Source organism: Sciurus vulgaris (genome assembly GCF_902686455.1).
Source record: "Sciurus vulgaris genome assembly, chromosome: 3".
NCBI classification, from domain to species: domain Eukaryota; kingdom Metazoa; phylum Chordata; class Mammalia; order Rodentia; family Sciuridae; genus Sciurus; species Sciurus vulgaris.
In genome coordinates, this window is record NC_136463.1 from 142,285,575 (window position 1) to 142,305,772 (window position 20,198).

At 35.2% G+C, this 20,198-nt stretch overlaps 1 protein-coding gene across 1 annotated transcript in view; it reads left to right on the forward strand.

The window, feature by feature from the left end:
• Positions 1–6,022, forward strand: part of COL3A1 (collagen type III alpha 1 chain) — a 37,910-nt gene extending 31,888 nt beyond the window's left edge. The window contains 9 exon segments of the mRNA XM_079134895.1: positions 27–134; positions 609–662; positions 1,043–1,150; positions 1,543–1,596; positions 1,694–1,801; positions 2,608–2,902; positions 3,416–3,603; positions 3,965–4,207; positions 4,935–6,022. Coding sequence (XP_078991021.1) covers positions 27–134; positions 609–662; positions 1,043–1,150; positions 1,543–1,596; positions 1,694–1,801; positions 2,608–2,902; positions 3,416–3,603; positions 3,965–4,207; positions 4,935–5,081 — 1,305 coding nt within the window. The 3' untranslated portion in view covers positions 5,082–6,022.
• Positions 6,023–20,198: the final 14,176 nt, after the last annotated feature.

Sequence of the window (20,198 nt, forward strand, 5' to 3'; positions counted from 1 at the left end):
TTTTGGATCTGTGAATTTGTCTCCAGGGTGATCGTGGCGAAAACGGCTCTCCTGGTGCCCCCGGTGCTCCTGGTCATCCAGGCCCACCTGGTCCTGTTGGTCCAGCTGGAAAGAGTGGTGACAGAGGAGAAGCTGTGAGTTCTAATGAGCACCATCTCTCTTTCCTTGTCTATTTCCCTCAGTGAAAAAGATTTGCAAAGAGAAAATAGAATGTTAAGTCTTCTGACCAAAATATCTGTTCTGATTTTTGTTACAGTGCTTACACTAGTCATTCTTAGGCAAATGCAATAATCAAGATATAACAGGAGTTTCTAGCATTAGTCAATGAAGAATTCACACCTAAAATCTGAAACAGTGTGAATCAGAACAACTCTCTGTACGCTGAGTAAATGTAAAACGATTAATAGAACTCTTGCTAGTTTTCCTGTTTAGAACCCCTTGTAAAGATGCAAATAGGAAAGGACCTTGAAGGACAAAGCAATTTTAAATTTCAATAATGCATACTATTGTTCCATCACCAATGAAATTATTAACTTTTCAAAACAAAATTGTATTAAAGAATATAAACAATTCTATGTGTATTTGTTCATTTGTTTGTTTTGTTCCAGGGGCCCTGCTGGTCCTGCTGGTGCTCCTGTCCTGCTGGTTCCCGAGGTGCTCCTGTAAGTTTTGTTCTGTTTTAACTCATCATACAGAGTAGGAAATATTCTGTTATTTGGCATGGTCAAGAAAAGAGAAATCACAAATATATAACTTTGGAACAAATAAACTCCCTTTTGGTGATACAGAAACAATTCAGGTTCTAAAAATTCCTTGAGGTCAAGGATATAAAAGATTCATTATTGGACTCCTGCATTTAGCAGTGCAAAGTTAAAGTAACCACAAAGCAATCTTTACTGCTTCCTGTATGGTATGAAGTGTCTGTTCATGGGGATTTCTAACTAGAATGCCATAAAATAGATTTAAATTCTATAAATTCTATTTCTATAAATTCCAAAGTATATGTATGTAAATGGTCTTAATTTGAAATATATTTCTAAAGGGTCCTCAAGGCCCACGTGGTGACAAAGGTGAAACTGGTGAACGTGGCTCTAATGGCATCAAAGGACATCGAGGATTCCCTGGCAATCCAGGCCCCCCAGGTTCTCCAGTAAGTACATTCATTGTTAGAAAATCTCCCTGGGTCCATTTTAACTAATGACTGGGGAAATTTTTTTTTTTTTTTTTTTTTTTTTTTTTTGCAGTGCTGGGGATTGAACCCAGGACCTTGTACTTACAAGGCAAGCACTCTACCAACTGAGCTATATCTCCAGCTCTTGCTGGGGAAATTTTTAAAGCTGGAGAGTAGAAATTTTTCCATCTCTGAAAGTGTATGGGAGAAGAACTTGTTTGAAATAACACTGGGCATAAACCAGTGAGGAAATTGAAAAGAAAAGCATATCTCATCATGATCACCATGGTTTTTTTGTTCTGATCATAAATGTACAGTTTCCTAAAAATTTTTAAGGATGTCACTTATATTTATCCTTCTTTTCTTTCTAGGGTCCTGCTGGTCACCAGGGTGCAATTGGTAGTCCAGGACCTGCAGGCCCCAGAGTAAGTACCACAGATATACATTGGAAGATCCGTATTTTTTAAATGTTTGCACTATATAAAGTTATTCTAACTTCATGATCTCACGGTAATTTCTTAGGGACCTGTTGGGCCTCATGGACCTCCTGGAAAAGATGGAACCAGTGGACATCCAGGTCCCATTGGACCACCAGGGCCTCGAGGTAACAGAGGTGAAAGAGGATCTGAGGTAAGATGTCACTTGAGCATGTGTGTATTTAATATTTTGCAATCTTCACGTTTTCAGAAATTCTATACAATATTTTTCAACAGTGAGTTAAATACAATGTAATAAATTTGATTTTAAAAATGAACAATGGCTGTAAGACATCCATGCTGTATTAAAACTTTTTCCACCAAACTATAAGAACAAGGGAAAAAAGGTTTTTACAGTTTGATACCTGGTATATGAAAATAATAATATCTGCTCATTTAACCAAATGAACCATGCCAGTGTTGATCTCATTCTCTAGACCTTACAATTGGGATAATCAAAACAATTTCATGTATGTAGTCAATTTACTTCTAAACTTTCACTTTCATGATTCCTATTTTGCTACTGATACCATCATTCCTAATACATTCCTATCTCAACCTGTAGGATAAATGAAATAAAAACCATTATATCTACAAGTTATGCATGCAACAATGAAAACACAAATAAGTGATCAGCCCAAAGACTCCAGGCTAATGACAAAATTTTGTTCCCTCTGTGATGACAGTGTTAGAGTTGTATTCCATGGGCTGTCTGCTGATATGCGATAGAGAAAAATATATTCTTAAACACTACTTATGCTTACACTGTGGAATGATACATTTCTTGGTAGTGAATTATAGTTATTTAAGTTGATAATAATGTGACTATGAAAGCACTCAATTATTTGTTAAAATAAACATATGAATTGTTTTCAATGCATTTTCCTGGACAAGTCATGTAATCTTTCAGTGGCCACTAAGCAATAACACTTCAATGATCCATGTTTTTACTTACTCTAGGGCTCCCCAGGACACCCAGGACAACCAGGCCCTCCAGGACCACCTGGTGCCCCTGGTCCTTGCTGTGGTGGTGGAGCTGCTGCAATTGCTGGGGTAGGAGGTGAAAAATCTGGTGGTTATGCACCATATTATGGAGATGAACCAATGGATTTCAAAATCAACACTGAAGAGATTATGTCTTCACTGAAATCTGTTAATGGACAAATAGAAAGCCTCATCAGTCCTGATGGTTCTCGTAAAAACCCTGCTAGGAACTGCAGAGATCTGAAATTCTGCCATCCTGAACTCAAGAGTGGTATGTTTGGGAGTCTTTAATACTCATGGTCATAGGACTAAAGACTAAACTGCTTATTTTAGAATTTGACAGAGTAAATTTTCACTGTGAATGGAAAATATTTTGAGGACAAAAGAGTAAAAACTATTAATTGAATTGAAAATGCTTGTGAGAGAAATATTTAAAGTATATTTTTGATAAAATAAATTACATTAGATAGTCATTCATCTTTAAAAAAAGAAGTGATTTTAACATGTCGAATACATCAATCAAAAGTTCTTGGCTTAGTATATCACCATTATTCAAAAACAAGACATTATATTTATTTCACTGTTTTCTATAAAGTTAACTTTTTACCCTGGTGATTTCATTCTAACTATTTTCTAGATGCTATACATAAAATACAAGACCATTAGCAGTTGATGCTATTAAATGTATTACCAATAAACAAACAAAAACATTGTTTCAAGTCTCATTACTGGATTTTATGGCCAATTCCTATTGTTCTTTTTTTTTTTTTTTTTAACTATTCAGGAGAATATTGGGTTGATCCCAACCAAGGTTGCAAGATGGATGCTATAAAAGTATTCTGTAACATGGAAACTGGGGAAACATGCATAAATGCCAGTCCTTTGACTGTTCCACGTAAGAACTGGTGGACAGACTCTGGAGCTGAGAAGAAACATGTCTGGTTTGGAGAGTCCATGGATGGTGGTTTTCAGGTAAGAAAGGACATACCTTTTAAAGTAAGTCACCCTTACTTACCTGAGATATTCTGTTCCTCTATTGTTCATCACAAAGCTAAGTTAGTTAAGACATAGAGGAGTACAAATGATGTTGCATATTCAAATGACTATACTTTTAGGACTTTTCTCTCAATAAGAGCTAAACTAGGTTGAATTACTTTGCAGGTAAACCTCTTTCTTTCATTCTTAAGAATGTTTTACTCTAGCATAGCATATAAATATATTCATATTTATATATGAACACCTCATATTGCGTTTTCATGCTAATACTATATGAAGCTCTTACCTGAAGATAAAACTATAATGTTTGATCATTTTTACTTATTCCCTATTACAGTTTAGCTATGGCAATCCTGAACTTCCTGAAGATGTGCTTGATGTTCAGTTGGCATACCTCCGACTACTCTCCAGCCGGGCCTCCCAGAACATCACATATCACTGCAAGAATAGCATTGCATACATGGATCAGGCCAGTGGGAATGTAAAGAAAGCCCTGAAGCTGATGGGGTCAAATGAAGGTGAATTCAAGGCCGAAGGAAATAGCAAATTCACATACACAGTTCTGGAAGATGGCTGCACTGTAAGTAATGAGTTTTATCTGCATAGTTCATATTGCACCCACCATTTCTTGATTAATCATGCTAGCTACTTTGAAACAAAAAAAAAAAAGAAAAAAACAGGGGCAAACAAAATTCATAATTCACACATTTGGTGTGAATTACATAGCTTCTACTAATACACTGCAGAGAATGTTACATACCATAAAAATAGATCTTAACTTCCAGGTGGAAAGCAATTGAAGTTGAAACCTGTAATATGAATTTTACCAGATAATTGGGATGGTTCTGCATGATAGATATTATAGGAATTCAATGTACAATCTCTGCTCTTATAAAACTTTAAAGGTTAGCTTCAAATCTATCCTGTATTATCTGTATTTATGAACAAAGGGAGATCTCACTGCAAATGTTAAGCAAGTTCCACTGGGAGTGAGCAATTTACTTTTTAGTAAACCAACTGTATGCCTGGTAACAAAGACCAGAACCTGGCCTCTGGAAAACAGGCAGGCCTGTGGCAATCTCCCTGCTGGGTTTACCCTCCAGTGCCATAAGACTTTTGTCTAAGAGTCTTCTTTAGCAAATGGAGGATTACAATTTTAAATAAAACAGGTCTCATATGTATAGAAGATAACATAACATACTAAAACTTCCTTAGTAAAGAAAAGTTTTTTTCAACTTAGTCATAGGAAATGTCTAAGTAACTGTTACGTCATGATCACTTATACTTTTTTGATCTTTTTTTTACAGAAACACACTGGGGAATGGAGCAAAACAGTCTTTGAATATAGAACACGCAAGGCCGTGAGACTACCTATCGTAGATATTGCACCCTATGATGTTGGTGGTCCTGATCAAGAATTTGGTGTGGACATTGGCCCTGTTTGCTTTCTATAAGCCAAACTCTATCTGAAACTCCAGCAAAAAATTTCACATTCCATATGTGTTCCTCTTGTTCTAATCTTGTCAACCAGTACAAGTGACCAACTAAATTCCAGTTATTTATTTCCAAAATTTTTGGAAAAAGTGTAATTTGACAAAAAAGGATACTTTTTTTTTTTTTTTTTTGCTGTTCTACCAAATACAGTTCAAATGCTTTTTGTTTTATTTTTTTACCAATTCCAATTTCAAAATGTCTCAATGGTGCTATAATAAATAAACTTCAACACTCTTACAATAACACTGTGTTACATTCTTGAATCCTAGCCCATCTGCAGAGCAATAACTGTGCTCACCAGTAAAAGATGATCTTTCTTTCTGAAACAGACATGAAATTAGAAATGACCTCCCTATTTAACTACCTCAGCTGGTCAGAAACAGATAAATTCTTGGAGTCCCAGAAGACCAAATGATTTGTATAAATTGACAAAATTTATGAATCTCATTGATTGATTTCATAGAATATTGGTAAAAAATAGAGTGTAGTGCAAAAATTTAAGCAAATATTTTCTAAGCCACAGTTATCTATCAACTGCTATTCAAGGTGCTTCTCTTCTTGTCATTGCTGGTGAAGATGGCAAACATATGGGAAGGCTTTAAAGACACATGTTATGGTGCTAATGAACTTTCACTTTCAGAACTCTACATCAGAATTGTTGACCTGCTTTAGACCATGAATGCACAATGTCTGTACTTGTCTCCCATCAGAAAGATTAATTGGCATGCCACAGGGAATGTCTCCCTTCATCCTGTAAAAGTCAACAACAAAAATCAAGTTATGGGGCTGCTTTTGTCACAATAACACAGAGAATGTTTTGAAATTTTCTTTTGTAAGCTTGTATGTGGTTGTTGATCTTTTTTTCTTACAGACACCCATAATAAAATATCATAATGAAACACTCCTGGTTTCTGTCACTTTTCACAGACCTAACAAATACATGTCTACACCCAGGAACTCATGATTTTTTTGAAAAATAGATTCAATTCTAATTTCTAATTTTCAAGCTTAATTACACAATGATTTAAGAATACAAAATAATATGTTCAGAATAGAATGCTCAGTAGGTAATCACGCAGATTTTTAGAGCATATTTAGTGGAGTGCTTGAAGCATATTGAAAACTGAGGGCATTGTGTTTGAAAGGATCAAACCCCAGAAATGGTAACATAGTAAATTAGGGTGTCCTCAAAGTGGGAAAAATCAGGAAGGAGGATGCTGGTAATTCATCAGAGAATAAGACAGGACCAGTAAAACACTTTAATATTCCAAATAATGAACAAATATCATATATTTTCACCCATATGTAGAATCTAAAAAGTTGAACTCATAAAATAGGAGTAATCAGTTAGTAGGGTTTGTGGGTGGAGCAAGCTTGGGAAGATGTTAGTCAAAGGAAAGAAATTAGAATCAGATTATGGGAATAAACCCAAGAGGTCTTTTGTATAACACGATGACCATAGTTAGCAACAAGGAATTGAATTCCTAAGATTGCTAAAAGAATAGATTTTAAGTGTTCTCACCAAAAAGAAAGAAGTAGATGAGGTAATGAATATGCTAATTAGCTTGATTTAGCCATTCCACAATGTATACCTATTTCAAAACATGTTGTATATGATAAATACACACAATTTTATTTGCCTATTAAAAATTAATCTAATATTGTTCTAAAAATGTTTAAAATAATTTCAAGACTAGGAATTTTCTACCATCTCTAAACACTGCCACCTTGACCTCTTGGGTTAGCCCCTCTCCACCATCAAATTCTTATTCTTATAGTTACCATGAATAAAATTAGTATGGTCTTGAATACTTGGCTTTATAATTTGAGATTTGTTCACTCTATATGATTAAGAAAATCAATAATGCTTTCAAAATTGAAAATTTTATCAAACATCAAGACTCATTGTCTTCTTATCCTCCAACTTATAAGCAACCAATGTTTACAGTTTCTGATGCATCTTTCAAGAAATATTTACATGAAAATAACATACATTTATTATGTATTATGTAATATATTCGAAACATATCACAATGTTATGTATTATTTACATATAAAATTTTAATGCTTATAAATGTGTAAATATATACCCAGAGAGACAGTACACACAAGTCAGTTGTATGAATTAGTAAGTTATATTTCTTCCTGTTTTATTTTAGACAAAAATAATCATATGAAATACAACGTTCCTTCTCCCTCATTTGTAATTAATATCTCTTCAAGAATAGTTTTACTCCATACAGCTTTAGCACATTATATGCAATACATAATATTCAGATAAATTAAGACTTAGAATTATTATTTTTTGCTTATTCATTTATTTAGTTGTTACCAAGCATTTAAAGCCCTATCTTACTAAAAGAAATTTGCAATCAATGTTTTATTTGAGGTTAGAAGAAATTTGCTTTTCCAGTCTTGCACTGTTTTAGTGTTTAGGGATTTGACCAGAGTTTGACAGATACAATCTGACAGATACACCCATAAGTTTGAATCTGGAGATATTTGTATTAGCTTCATATCACTGCTGTAGCAAATTGCCACAAAGTTGGTGACTTTCTAAATCATATTTTTTTTTTCACATTTTTGGAGTCTAAATGTTTTACATTGCAAAAGTCTGAACTAGGTCTTATCTAAAATCAAGGTGCCTAGCAAGGCTGTGTTCCTTTTGAGAGACTCTAGGGAGAAACTATTTTCTTTCCCTCTCCCAGTTTGTAAAGGCTTCACAGGGTCCATGGTTTACAATCTATTTTCAACATTCAAAGCTAGCAATATTTGGCCAAGTCTTTCCCACATCACTTCATTCTGGTATTGACTCTTGTGCCTTCCTCTCACCTATAGGACCTTTATGATAATGTGGAGCCCAATTAGATAACCCAGGATAGTCTCCACATTTCAGGATCACCCCATGGCAGCCTTGATTCTAATGTGCAACCTTAATTCCTTCCTGACTCAGGCAATGAAAAATAGTCACAGGTTCTAGGAATTCAAAGGTGAATTTATTTAGGGAGGCATCATTCCATCTAACATTGTAGTAACACAAAAAGTATGGAGAATAGAAAATCCTTTTTGGTGGTTGTCACAGATGTAATGAAGTCAGTAAGAGTCAGATTTCAAAAGGAGTTTGACCAATAATGCTAGAAATGACATCTAGTATCCAGCATTTATTCCAGAGGTACTAAGTGTTTCTGGTGTATTATTTTGAAAGTTCCTTTGAAGATAAGCACCCACTTCATTTCTGCACATTTTATAAATTTGGTTTCTACAGCTTTGTTTGAATTGCCCTGAATAAAATACATCAATCACATTTCAATATACATCAGTCAAAGTTGATTTAGATTGTTTGCAGTTAAGAATCATAAGGAGGTCAACAATTGGTAACTGCAGAGATGGCAAACAGCATAAATGCAAGAAAATGAAAATAGTTCAGGATCAAATATTTGTACTTGTTGGGCTAAAAGTAGAAAAACCCAGCTCATATTTAGGAAAGAGGATTTCAAGTCCATAGAAATAGGGTTAATCTTCTATGATCACACAAAGTGTTTTGCATTTTAAAGTCAGTGCTCACGGAGACAAGTGTTTCTACTACACAACAGTACCTTTGATTTCATGTGAAATTTCAGGGCTGCATAGGAATGTGACTGTTTTTACTCAGTAATGTACAGAAAGAAAATGACAAGTTCAAATCCCTAGCTTCTTGGCTCAAAGCACAGATGTAAATCTCTGCCCTTCCTCTGACTGTGCTAAAATAAAAGCATAAATATTTTTTAAAGGTTCATATCTTTGCCTGAGAGTTGCACTAATAAGAAGTCAAATATAAATTTTTATTCTACAGATCACAAACTTCAACATAAATCTAAATTTTCTAATTCTCTAGTTGATTGCTCCATGTCTGGGAAGTAGCAGGACCCTTGAAGTTTGAATAAGGCTTATGGAAGAATTCTTTTGAAACATTTCTGTTTCACATTAAGTGTCTTTAGCTATAAGACCCCTATAAAATAGGACCCCTATTCCCTGCCTGGTAATATTTCTGCTGTTTTTTAAATGCAAGATGTCCATAAGAAAGGACCAATTCCCTTCATGTCTCATTCCCCTCACTGCTAACTGTCTCCAGATTTATAACTAAAGTCAGATTCCAGAATGAACTTTGAATTCCAAAATGTCAATCTCAGGAGGAGAATTTTATATGTATAAATACTGGTAGATGAATACTTTGGCTTTGAAGAGGGAATGTAGATGGAACACCACATGATCAACTATAAGTTATTCCATGCTAAGCACTAGAGAGAAACACATGGTTGCTTCCTTTTAGAAATGTGTTGTCTAGAATAGATAAGTTGAACCCATATGAAATAGCACAAAAACATTCAAGGCATACAACTAAGTGCTTCCTTTTGCTGGGCTAATCATAAGAGATAAAGGGGGTAGAACAGAAAAAGAGTTGGTCAGTGATAATTATATTGTCTGGACAGTCTTATTTAAGAAAAAAAGTTTATGATAAAATAGGCATATTATTTAGTTAATTGGTAAAGAAAAGGAAGACCATTTCAGAATAAGATACACAAAAAAGAGGGAAAATAGAAGCAGCAATGATTCCTATGTCCATGGGACAGTGAAGAATCCAGTCTACCTAAATTCATTCAATTCAGCAACATTATTGAATAATTACTAAAGGCAAGGTTTGTAACAAGATGCACAAGAAGATTGAAAGAGAATATGAGATCATAAATTATAGCAAAAATATGATGACATGTACACTGTAACCATGTCACATGATTCAATATGTGCTATATTAGAAAGATAGAATGGGTTAGGAATGTACAAGGAAGAAACAATCACATTCATTTGGAAGCCCTCAAGAAAAATCCATGCAGTAGATGGCACATGAGCCAGACTTCAAGTGATAGAATGCTTTTGTTTAGAGAGGGAAACAAGGACCACAGAAAATACTATAAGGAAAGGGGTTCAGAGCTGGGAGGAATATTTGGCAATAAACCCAATTTCAGATGGAGTACGGTTTTCATGGGATGGTATTATGAGTGATAAGGCTGGAAACAGTATAGACCAGAGAGTATAGAGTAGCAGTGATTAAATTTTATTCCATCTGCTTCTCAATGCAGAGTCATGCAAAGATCTTGAATATCAGAAGGTTGTTGCTTCAGGTGAGCAGAAAGTCAAGGAAATATGGGAGATGTGATCAGACTTGCAGGCAATGAAGAGATACTGTCTTTGTTTTCTATTGCTAATAACACAGACTGAGTGGGTCATAAAGAACAGAGGTTTCTTTTCACTCACAGTTCTGACTCAAGGTCAAGGCCGTGCATCTGATGGCCAGTTCACTGACAGTGTCACATTGTGAGAGACAAGGAACAAGAGAGAGACTTAGCCATATTGGCTTTTTTAACAGAACCACTCTCTCAAGAAAACTGTTTATCTATTAATCCCATGGATAGGGATAGGTCTATGTCCTCTCCTCCTCTTAAGGATCCCACCGGGTCTCACTTCTTAATAGCTTCTAGTGGAGATTTAACATGAGTTTTGAAGGGGACAAAACATACTCAAAACATAGTAAATATTTACTGTGGAAGAAAGAAGAATGAAACTTAGAGAAGATGAAACCAAAGAATCTTAACAAGTAGTACATGTTAAAACGTAGTAGCATGTGTTTAAGGACTAGACTGAAGAGTCCCAGTGTAGAAAGATGTGCTGGGAAATTAGGTTAAAGAGGGAAAATGGGGACAGCTGAAGAAGGACTTCAAAAATCATGCAAGAGAGGTTTCCTTTTAATAAGAACTAAGTGGAAAGTTACACAACTCCAGTATTTCTCACAGCTTCCTACGTGGCAGTTGGACACCACAGTGATTCATTTGGAAGGGTGGCTGAACATGATAAAATATGTGACTGATTAGAGAATACTAGGTCAGAGGCGGCTAAATAGATTTGGAAATCATCCTTATACAGATGGCCGATGAAATCATCTGGCTCCAAAAAGAAATCATTAGGGAACAAAACTTTCAAAGGAAAGGGTAAAAGGACAGCATGGTGTGTATGTGGTGGAAAGGAGGATGTGGTAAAAGCATCACCAAGAGTTTGATTTGAGAGCCTGGAGCCTTGCATGAATTAGGAAAAGAAGGATTTAATTTGGAGGGCCAACAAGGGCTATGAGACCAGAGAGGAACTGTACAGGAGGGCATCATTAATGGGATTAACACAAATGACCTGGGCCTGATTTTCAAATTTTGTCTTGAATTTAACCTGCCTGGAAACTATGCTCGGTGGAGTCAGCGAGAACACAATTTAAAATAGTAAAGGCAATCACAGTCTCTAAGAACCCTCAAAACAGTAGTGTGAAGAGAAAGAAACATGTCAGATGTCTCAGGAAGGGGCTTGAACTTCAGCATCCTCTTGAATCTTTAAGGCTCAAATTCTGACTACAGATGTTTTCAATTTATGATGCATTTTTTTTCTCATTAAATTGACTAAGGATTGTGATCATTCTGTATCTCCAGCTGCCTTTCATTATAAGATCTATCTCATAACAGTTTCAACTGCTGGGAAAATTGTTCTACTTCCCTCTATTTATTACAAGTTGAATCTCCTGTTTTTATTTTACATTATGTGGATGGGGACCAATTTCTTGCAATATTGATGACATTCAACCATAATTGTTTATATGCCTATGTGTCTGGTATGTACCCCATAAATTTTGATGAGTCGTGTTCTCCGAAAAATATAAATACAGTCTTCAGAGTTGTTTAATTTGTAAGAAAGTCACATAAGATATTAATGGGAATTAGATATCATTTGAAGAGTTTGGTTTATGTCTTCAAAATAAAACCCAGCAGAGAATTGCAAGCTAGGATTGTGCTAAATTAGTACAATTTCATCTCTAGGATTCCCTATTATAATAGTTTCACTGCTGTTTTTTTATCTAGTTCCATTTTCAACCAGAATTTTCATCTTCAACTCTATTTTCTTCTGTTTCATTGAGTTTAATCATGAAACTGTGAAAATGAGACTAAAAGATGCAATATAGCATCAGAGGTGGCTTCAAACTTTCAAAGTTCACAGTTACCTTTAACTACCAAGGTTCAGGATTCTATGATTGAAAGATAATGTTTCATCTCCTTTTACAACCACCATGAATTTCCCATCCACATCAAAAACCCCAACAACTACCCCACGGGATGGCACCCAGGTCTTTAAGTGTAACGCTGACCTACTTCTCAGTGGACGCTCCAACAAACACAGCACATACATCCTCAGCCTGCCCCCTTATCCATTCTGTCTCAGTAAATGCCACCACCTTCCTTCTAGTTATCTAAATCAGAAACTTGTGAATTATCTTAAAATCACTGCTTCTTCAACTCCACTCTTTCATCAGGTTCTTTGATTCTGCTACTTACAAATCTCCCAAATGCATCTCTTTCTTGGTCTACAGTGACATTGATTTTTCATTCCCTGCTTCTTTTTCTCAAACATTGTTCTAATGAATCTCTTTGCTTTTGGTCTCATTCAAATTAAAAATTCTTCCTGAGTATTGCTGTCAAGGTGATCTTTCTAACATGCAAATCACAACATGTGTCTTACTTGCTTAAAACAATTCATTATCTAATATCTTTCAGTGAAAGTTCTGTTGATTCTTTTTTTTCTTTTTTTTTTTTTTTTTTTTGGTGTTTGGATTTTGTTTGAAGATAGTGGCCTGCAGACAAGATATTCATCATCCTTGGCCCATCCATGAAATGTATAAAATATTCCCCAATGTCACAAACACGCTTCTCATCCTTTCCAAGGGCTCTCTACAGGATATGATTAGACTCTCTGTTGAAAATCACAGTTTTCTAAAACCACCTTCAGAATAATTTTCAATCTCTGTAGCTTTATAAACAAGTTCCTTTATGGTAACTCTTCCCAATTTGCATCTCCCACCAACCCATCCTTTGCATGCAATTAATTGCCTTGACAGCCCACCAAGGGCTCCCCATGCAAGACAAGGTTTTCAAGAACTCCATGCCTTTATTTACTTCTATGTCTGGCATACTTTATTTCTCAAGACCCTGTCTTTATCCATCAAGATGCATTAAGAAAAAGCATCATCCAAGTAGATTTCTTTGCTTCCTCTCCTCTCCAAATCCCAGGCTATTTTAGGTACACAGGTCCTATGTTTTCCCTGTACATTTCCCATTAATATCAGTTACATCACTTATTTATTTAGTTCAGCTGGTATGTTGGTGATTTTTTACCCACTAAATGGGAGAGAGAGTATATAACACATATCCTTCCCATAGCATCGGTTGGGTAATCATTCTACATTCTATAGCAAAATCACCAATATCTGCCCTGAAATTCAAATGGAAAATGTGTATCTACAACAACTTCCCAGCCTGGAATCTAAATCAATTTTCTGCCATTGTATAATTGCTTTTGTCATGTGAATTTTAAGTTCCACTCTATTTTAAACATCCATATCTATGGACATACAATCTTTACAAGTGATAGCTGTGAGATAACACTATTATCTACTGCTCTTTCTCCTATCTCCCCACTCATTTCCCACCCCAGGGCCTTCTTACATTTGTGAAAACTCTGGAAAAAGCAATTTGAGAAGATAACTTTATACCTTTCATAGTTCAGTGGAAGAAACAGACAAAAATGTTGATAAATATTTTGCTGCATCTTCTTTTATACTTAATTGTATAAAGCATTTTTGTATTTATCAAATTCTTTTTTTTAATTTTTACAGACTGCATTTTGATTTTTTGTACACAAGTGGGGTACAACTTTTTTATTTCTCTGGTGTGCACAATGTAGATTGATACTACTCATGTAATCAAACATGTACATGGGGTAATGATGTCTGTCTCATTCCACCATCTTTCATACCCCTGCCCCCTCCTTCCTTTCATTTCCCTCTATATAATCTAAATTTCCTCCATTCTTCTCTTACCCCCTGCCCCCAAACCTCCATTATGTATCATCATCCACTTATCAGGGAAACATTTGGCCTTTGGTTTTTTGGGATTGGTTTATTTCACTTAGCATGATATTCTCCAATTCCATCCATTTATCTGCAAATGCCATAATATTATTCTTCTTTATGGCTGAATAATATTCCATTGTGTATATATGCCACAGTGTCTTTATCCATTCATCTGTTGAAGGGCACCTAGGTTGTTTCCACAATCTAGCTATTGTGAATTGAGATGCTATAAACATTGATGTGGCTGTATTACTGTAGTATGCTAATTTTAAGTCCTTTGGGTATAAACCAGGGAGTGGGATAAATGGGTCAAAAGGTGGGTCCATTTCAGGTTTTCTGAGGAATTTCCATACTGCTTTCCAGAGTGACTTCACCAATTTGCAACTCCACCAATAATGTATGTGTGCCTTTTTCCCCACATCCACACTAACATCTATTATTGCTTGTGTTCTTGATGATAGTCATTCCAATTGGAGTAAGATAAAATCTTAGAGTTGTTTTAATTTGCATTTCTCTAATTACTAGAGATCTTGAACTCTTTTTCATATATTTGTTTATCACCTGTATAGCTTCTTCTATAAATTGTCCAGTTCCTTGACCCATTTATTGATTGAGTTCTTGGCATTTTTGGTGTAAAGTTTTGTAAGATCTTTATACTTTTTCTTCTATTTGGTGCAGGGTCTCTGGTCTAATTTCTAGGTTCTTGATCCATTTTGAGTTGAGTTTTATGCAGGGTGAGAGATAGAGGCTTAATTCCATTTTACTACATATGAATTTCCAGTTTTCCCAGCACCATTTGTTGAACAGGCTATCTTTTCTCCATTATAAGTATTTGGTTCTTTTGTCCAGTACAAGGTAACTGTATTTATGTGGGTTTGTCTCTGTGTCTTCTATTCTTACCATTGGTCTGCCTGTCTATTTTGGTGCCAATACCATGCCATTTTTGTTACTATTCTTCTGTAGTGTAGTTTATTATTGTGATACTTCCTGCTTCACTTTTTCTGCTCAGGATTGCTTTGAGTATTCAAGGTCTCTTATTCTTCCAGATGAAGTTCATGATTGGTTTCTCTATTTCTATGAGGAATATCATTGGGATTTTAACTGGAATTGCATTGAATCTCTATAGTGCCTTTGGTAGAAGGGTCATTTTGACAATATTAATTCTGCCTATCCAAGATCATGGGAGATCTTTCCATCTGCTAAGGTTTCCTTCAATTTCTTTCTTTAGAGTTCTGTAGTTTTCATTGTAGAGGTCTGTCACCTTGTATTTATCAAATTCTGAAAAATTAAATTTTACATCTTATTGTTTCTCTGGATTTTTTATTTCTTGTGATATTAAATACATTTTACAGTTTAATGAACTTTTTGTACTATGACTTTCGTGAATTACTTATACAGAACATTTTACATTGGGTATTTTTTTCCTGTTTTCTCTGCAAGTAAGCTGTACTTAAATTTTTCTGTAATTTATATTACAAAAATATACTTTATACATACTTGTTGAGACTTTTACAATACAGATTTAAAATGTATTTGGGAGCTGCTATTTCAGCATTTCATTTTATTATTAAATATTTGTTGTCATTCCATTTCATGATTATTAAACTACTTGATAATTTTTATACTTAATGTGAGTTAGCATTCTCATATCAGAGAGAAAATTCAGCGTTTGGTTTTTTGGGATTGACTTATTTCACTTAGCATGATAGTCTACAATTCCATCCATTTACCAACAAATGCCATGATTTCATTTCCCTTTGTGGCTCAGTAGTATTCCATTGTGTATATAAACCACATTTTCTTTGTCCATTCATCTGTCAAAGGTCATCTAGGTGGGTTCCATAGTTTAGCTATTGTGACTTGAGTTGCTTTAAAAATTGATGTGGCCACATCACTATAGCATGCTGATTTTAAGTCCTATATGCTGAGGAGTTGGATAACTTGGTCAAATAGTGGTTCCATTCTAAGTTTTCTGAGTAATATCCATACTGCTTTCCAGAATGGTTGCACCAATTTTCAGCACCACCAACAATGTATGAGCATACCTTTTTCTCCACATCCTTGTCAGCATTAATTGTTATTTGTACTCTTGATAATTGCCATTCTGACTGGAGTGAGATGGAATCTCAGTGTAGTTTTAATTTGCATTTCTCTAATTGCTAGAAATGTTGAACATTTTTTCATATGTTTGTTGACCGTTTGTATCTCTTATTCTGTGAAGTGCCTGTTTAGTTTCTTTGCCCATTTATTGACTGGGTTATTTATTTCTTGGTGTTAAGTTTTTTGAGTTTTTTGTATATCCTGGAGATTAATGCTCTATCTGAGGTGCAGGAGGCAAAGATTTTCTCCCATTCTGTAGGCTCTCTCTCTTCATGTTCTTGATTGTTTCCTTTGCTGTAAAGAAGATTTTTAGTTTGGTACCATCCCATTTATTGATTCTCAATTTTACTTCTTGTTCTTTAGAAATCATATTGAGGAATTTAGTTCCTAAACTGACATGGTGGAGATTTAGACCTACTTTTCATTCCAGTAGGTACAGGGTCTCCGGTCTAAGGCCTAGGTCCTTGATCCACTTGGAGTTGAGTTTTGTGAAGGGTGAGAGAAAGGGATTTAATTTTGTTTTGCTATGCATGAATTTCTAGTTTTTGCAGCACCATTTGTTGAAGAGACTATCTTTTCTCCAAAGTATGTTTTTGGCACCTTTGTCAAATGTGAAATACCTGCATTCATGTGTCTTTGTCTCAGTATCTTCTATTCTGTACATTGGTCTGTGTGTCCATTTTGGTGCCAATACCATGCCCATTTTTGTTACTATAGCTCTGTAGTATAATTTAAGGTTGGATATTTTGATACCTCCTGTTCACTTTTCTTGCTAAGGATTGCTTTGGCTATTCTGGGCCTCTTGTTTTTCCAAATGAATTTTATGGTTTTTTTATGGTTTTTTATGCTTTTTCTATTTCTATAAAGAACATAATTGGAATTTTAATAGGAATTGCATTAAATCTGTATACTGCTGTTGGTAGTATGGTCATTTTGACATTTAGATAGGCTAATTCTGCCAATCCAAGAACATGGGAGTCATTTCCATCTTCTTCAATTTCTTTCTTTAGTGTTCCCTAGTTTTCGTTCATCTTCTTCAATTTCTTTCTTTAGTGTTCCCTAGTTTTCATTGTAGAGGTCTTTTGCCTCTTTTGTTACCCAAATATTTTTTCAGGCTATTGTGAATTGGGTATTTTTCCTAATCTCTCTTTCAGTTGACTCATTGCTAATGTATAGGAATGCAATTAATTTATTAGAGTTAATTTTATATCTTGCTACTTTGCTGCATTCATTTATGAATTCTAGAAGTTTTCTAGTGGAGTTTTTTTGGGTCATCTAAATATAGAATCATGTCATCAGCAAATAGGGTTGGTTTGAGTTCTTTTCCTATTCTTGTCCCTTTAATTTCTTTTTTCTGTCTGATAGCTCTGGCTAGAGTTTCAGGGACTATGTTGAATAGAAGTGGTGAAAGAGGGCATTCCTGTGTTGTTCCAGTTATTAGAGGGAATGCTTTTAGTTTTTCTCCATTTAGAATCATGTTGCCACTGAAGCTTTTTAAGAGTATGTGTTCATGTATGTGCATTGTGTTTATGGGTGGGGAGAGTGACAAGTCACAGATGCAGATTTGTGTTTCAAATTGACAATTCCAGCTATCATAGGAAGAATGGATCAAAAGAAGTCACAAATGGATGCCTGGAAATCTGTTGTAGTAAGATTTTACTACGTAAAGGCTAGAAAAGGGTCCAGGCAAGATATAGCAAAAATGTAAACTCTGATAGTGGTTAGAAATGAAGAGAAGGTATAGTATTAAAAAAAAATTTTAGGGTAATATTGAAAATATCATGTCTGTGGCTTGATCAGTGAGAAAGAGAGGTGATAAGAATGACTCAGAGGTCCCCAGCCCTCCTAAATGGTGAATGATGAAATTGTTGCCTGAGAGAGGGGACACTGAAAAAAATCCTTCTTTGAGGTAGAAATATCACTAATTTGGTTTTCAATACATACAGTTGCACACCTCTGGAACCCAAATGAAGATTGTGAGTTCAACATTTACATGTGCATTTCTCAAGCTCCAGAGGGGTGTTTGTGCTGGATACACACATTTAGAGCTGTTGACATATAGATGTTAATTAGTCATGGGCATAGATGAGGGAAGGGGATGACAGAATGCAGAGTATGAAGATTAAATGACCCTAGGGAAGTGCCATAGTCACGTCACTGCAGGAAATGATGCCTTAACAAAGGCTAAAAAGAAAAGTTAATTTTGAATGAGCTGTCCATTTTGATTTTGAAAAAAGATCAACTTACTGGCCTGCCCCATGTGCTATAGGTTTGGGTGTGGTGTGGCTGGATCATATCTTGGTTTGCCACTGTTGGAGCTCAGTTCTAAAATTGACTTTTAAAGGAGTTATTCATCTCTCCTGAAACCTTCATAATTTCAAATTTAAAAAAAATTTAAAAATTGTCTTGAGGTGTCCTTTTCATGGTGGGATAGGGACTCTGAGTGTGATATTTCCTATCATCGTTTTGTTGCCAGACATTTTGCAGTTGCTTTTTGACATATAAAACCATTTCCTTGAAACTATATATAATGGAATTTGAAACAAATTACATTACACAGGGCCAGAATTTATCAAACTTCGTGTTATGAATTTGAGACTTTTAAAGCACTGTTTGTGTTCTTTCCTTTGTGTTTTCTTCCTTTCTGTTAATTTTGGAAATATTTTATTTGTGTATTTTAATAAATTAACAATTACCACCTTCTACTCAAATGCTAAGCATTTCACTTTTGATTGTGTAATGTTTGAGGTGCCTATGGGACATGAAGGAGTCCAATAGTCTAACTGGACCAAGAAATCTACAAAGTAGGCAAGAAATCTGAGGGCTTTAGAATAGTCTGAATAGCCTTTTATTTGTACCACTCATGAATTCCAAATAAGAATGGATATTTCTGTGGTTGAAAACTCTTAGTGTATTTACTAAATATAATCACTACATATTTCTGGCTCACCTATCTGAATTTGTACAACTTGTGTAGGTTGGACTTACAGAAAATCCAACAAAACTTTCAAATTTTTTCAGCTACACAAATATCCACATTCAAGATACAGAGCTTAAATACTAACCAATTTGGAAAAAAAAATATGTTGTGAAATAAATACTGAAAATAAAACTGAAACATTTAGGTTAAATTCATATGTGATACACATTGAGACATGCTTTATTAGCAGTCTGTTCAGCCATGCAAAATCCATTTCTTTCCCTTTTTTAATCAATAATGCTACTGTTACCAGTGTACAGGCAGGAGTCCTCCTGAACAAAGAATTAAGTGATATGTGAAAGGCTGGCAAGCAAAACAAAGGTTTATTAAAAGCAAAAGAACACTCTGAGAGAAGAGTGGGCTGAACTGAGAAGTGTACCTCAAGGCCCAGTCTACACATTGGAACTGGCTTTTATGGGGCTATGCAGGATCTACCCCTTCTCCCCTGAGTAGACCTGGGTTTGATTGACATCTTGATTGACAGCTGATTTTGACAAAATTTCTTCTCTACTGCTCTTCCATACATAGTTTCTTCCCCCCAACCCACAAATGCACCCTGGGGGAGCAAGCCACAAAGCTAATGATACTTTAACTAGCATGAAGTTAACTTTAGGTCATTCCCTCCCAAGATAGGGGACTTTCCTTTTAGGGGCTTGAATTCCCCTTGTGGTTGACTAGCTTCCCCCTTTAACCCAGAGTGTTCGGTGGGCCTCAAGCATAGGGACATTTCCCTAACTTCCACTTTTTCTCTTTCTCCTTTCCCCATACCCTACCTCCTATCTAACACCACCTTGGCATTTTAAAAAGACTAGACATTGAAAATTAGTGCCCCATTGACTTTGTGGATAATTGTCGCAGATAGAGTTTCATTTATAAGCCAGTACATATATGATGGAAGATTTTTGTCGTATCTTTCAAACAAAGGGAAAATGCAGAATACCACAACACCTTACTTTTCACTATTGGAAATTGTATCCATCTACTATGTATTTAAAGGAATTCCAAAAAACAAAAAAAGAC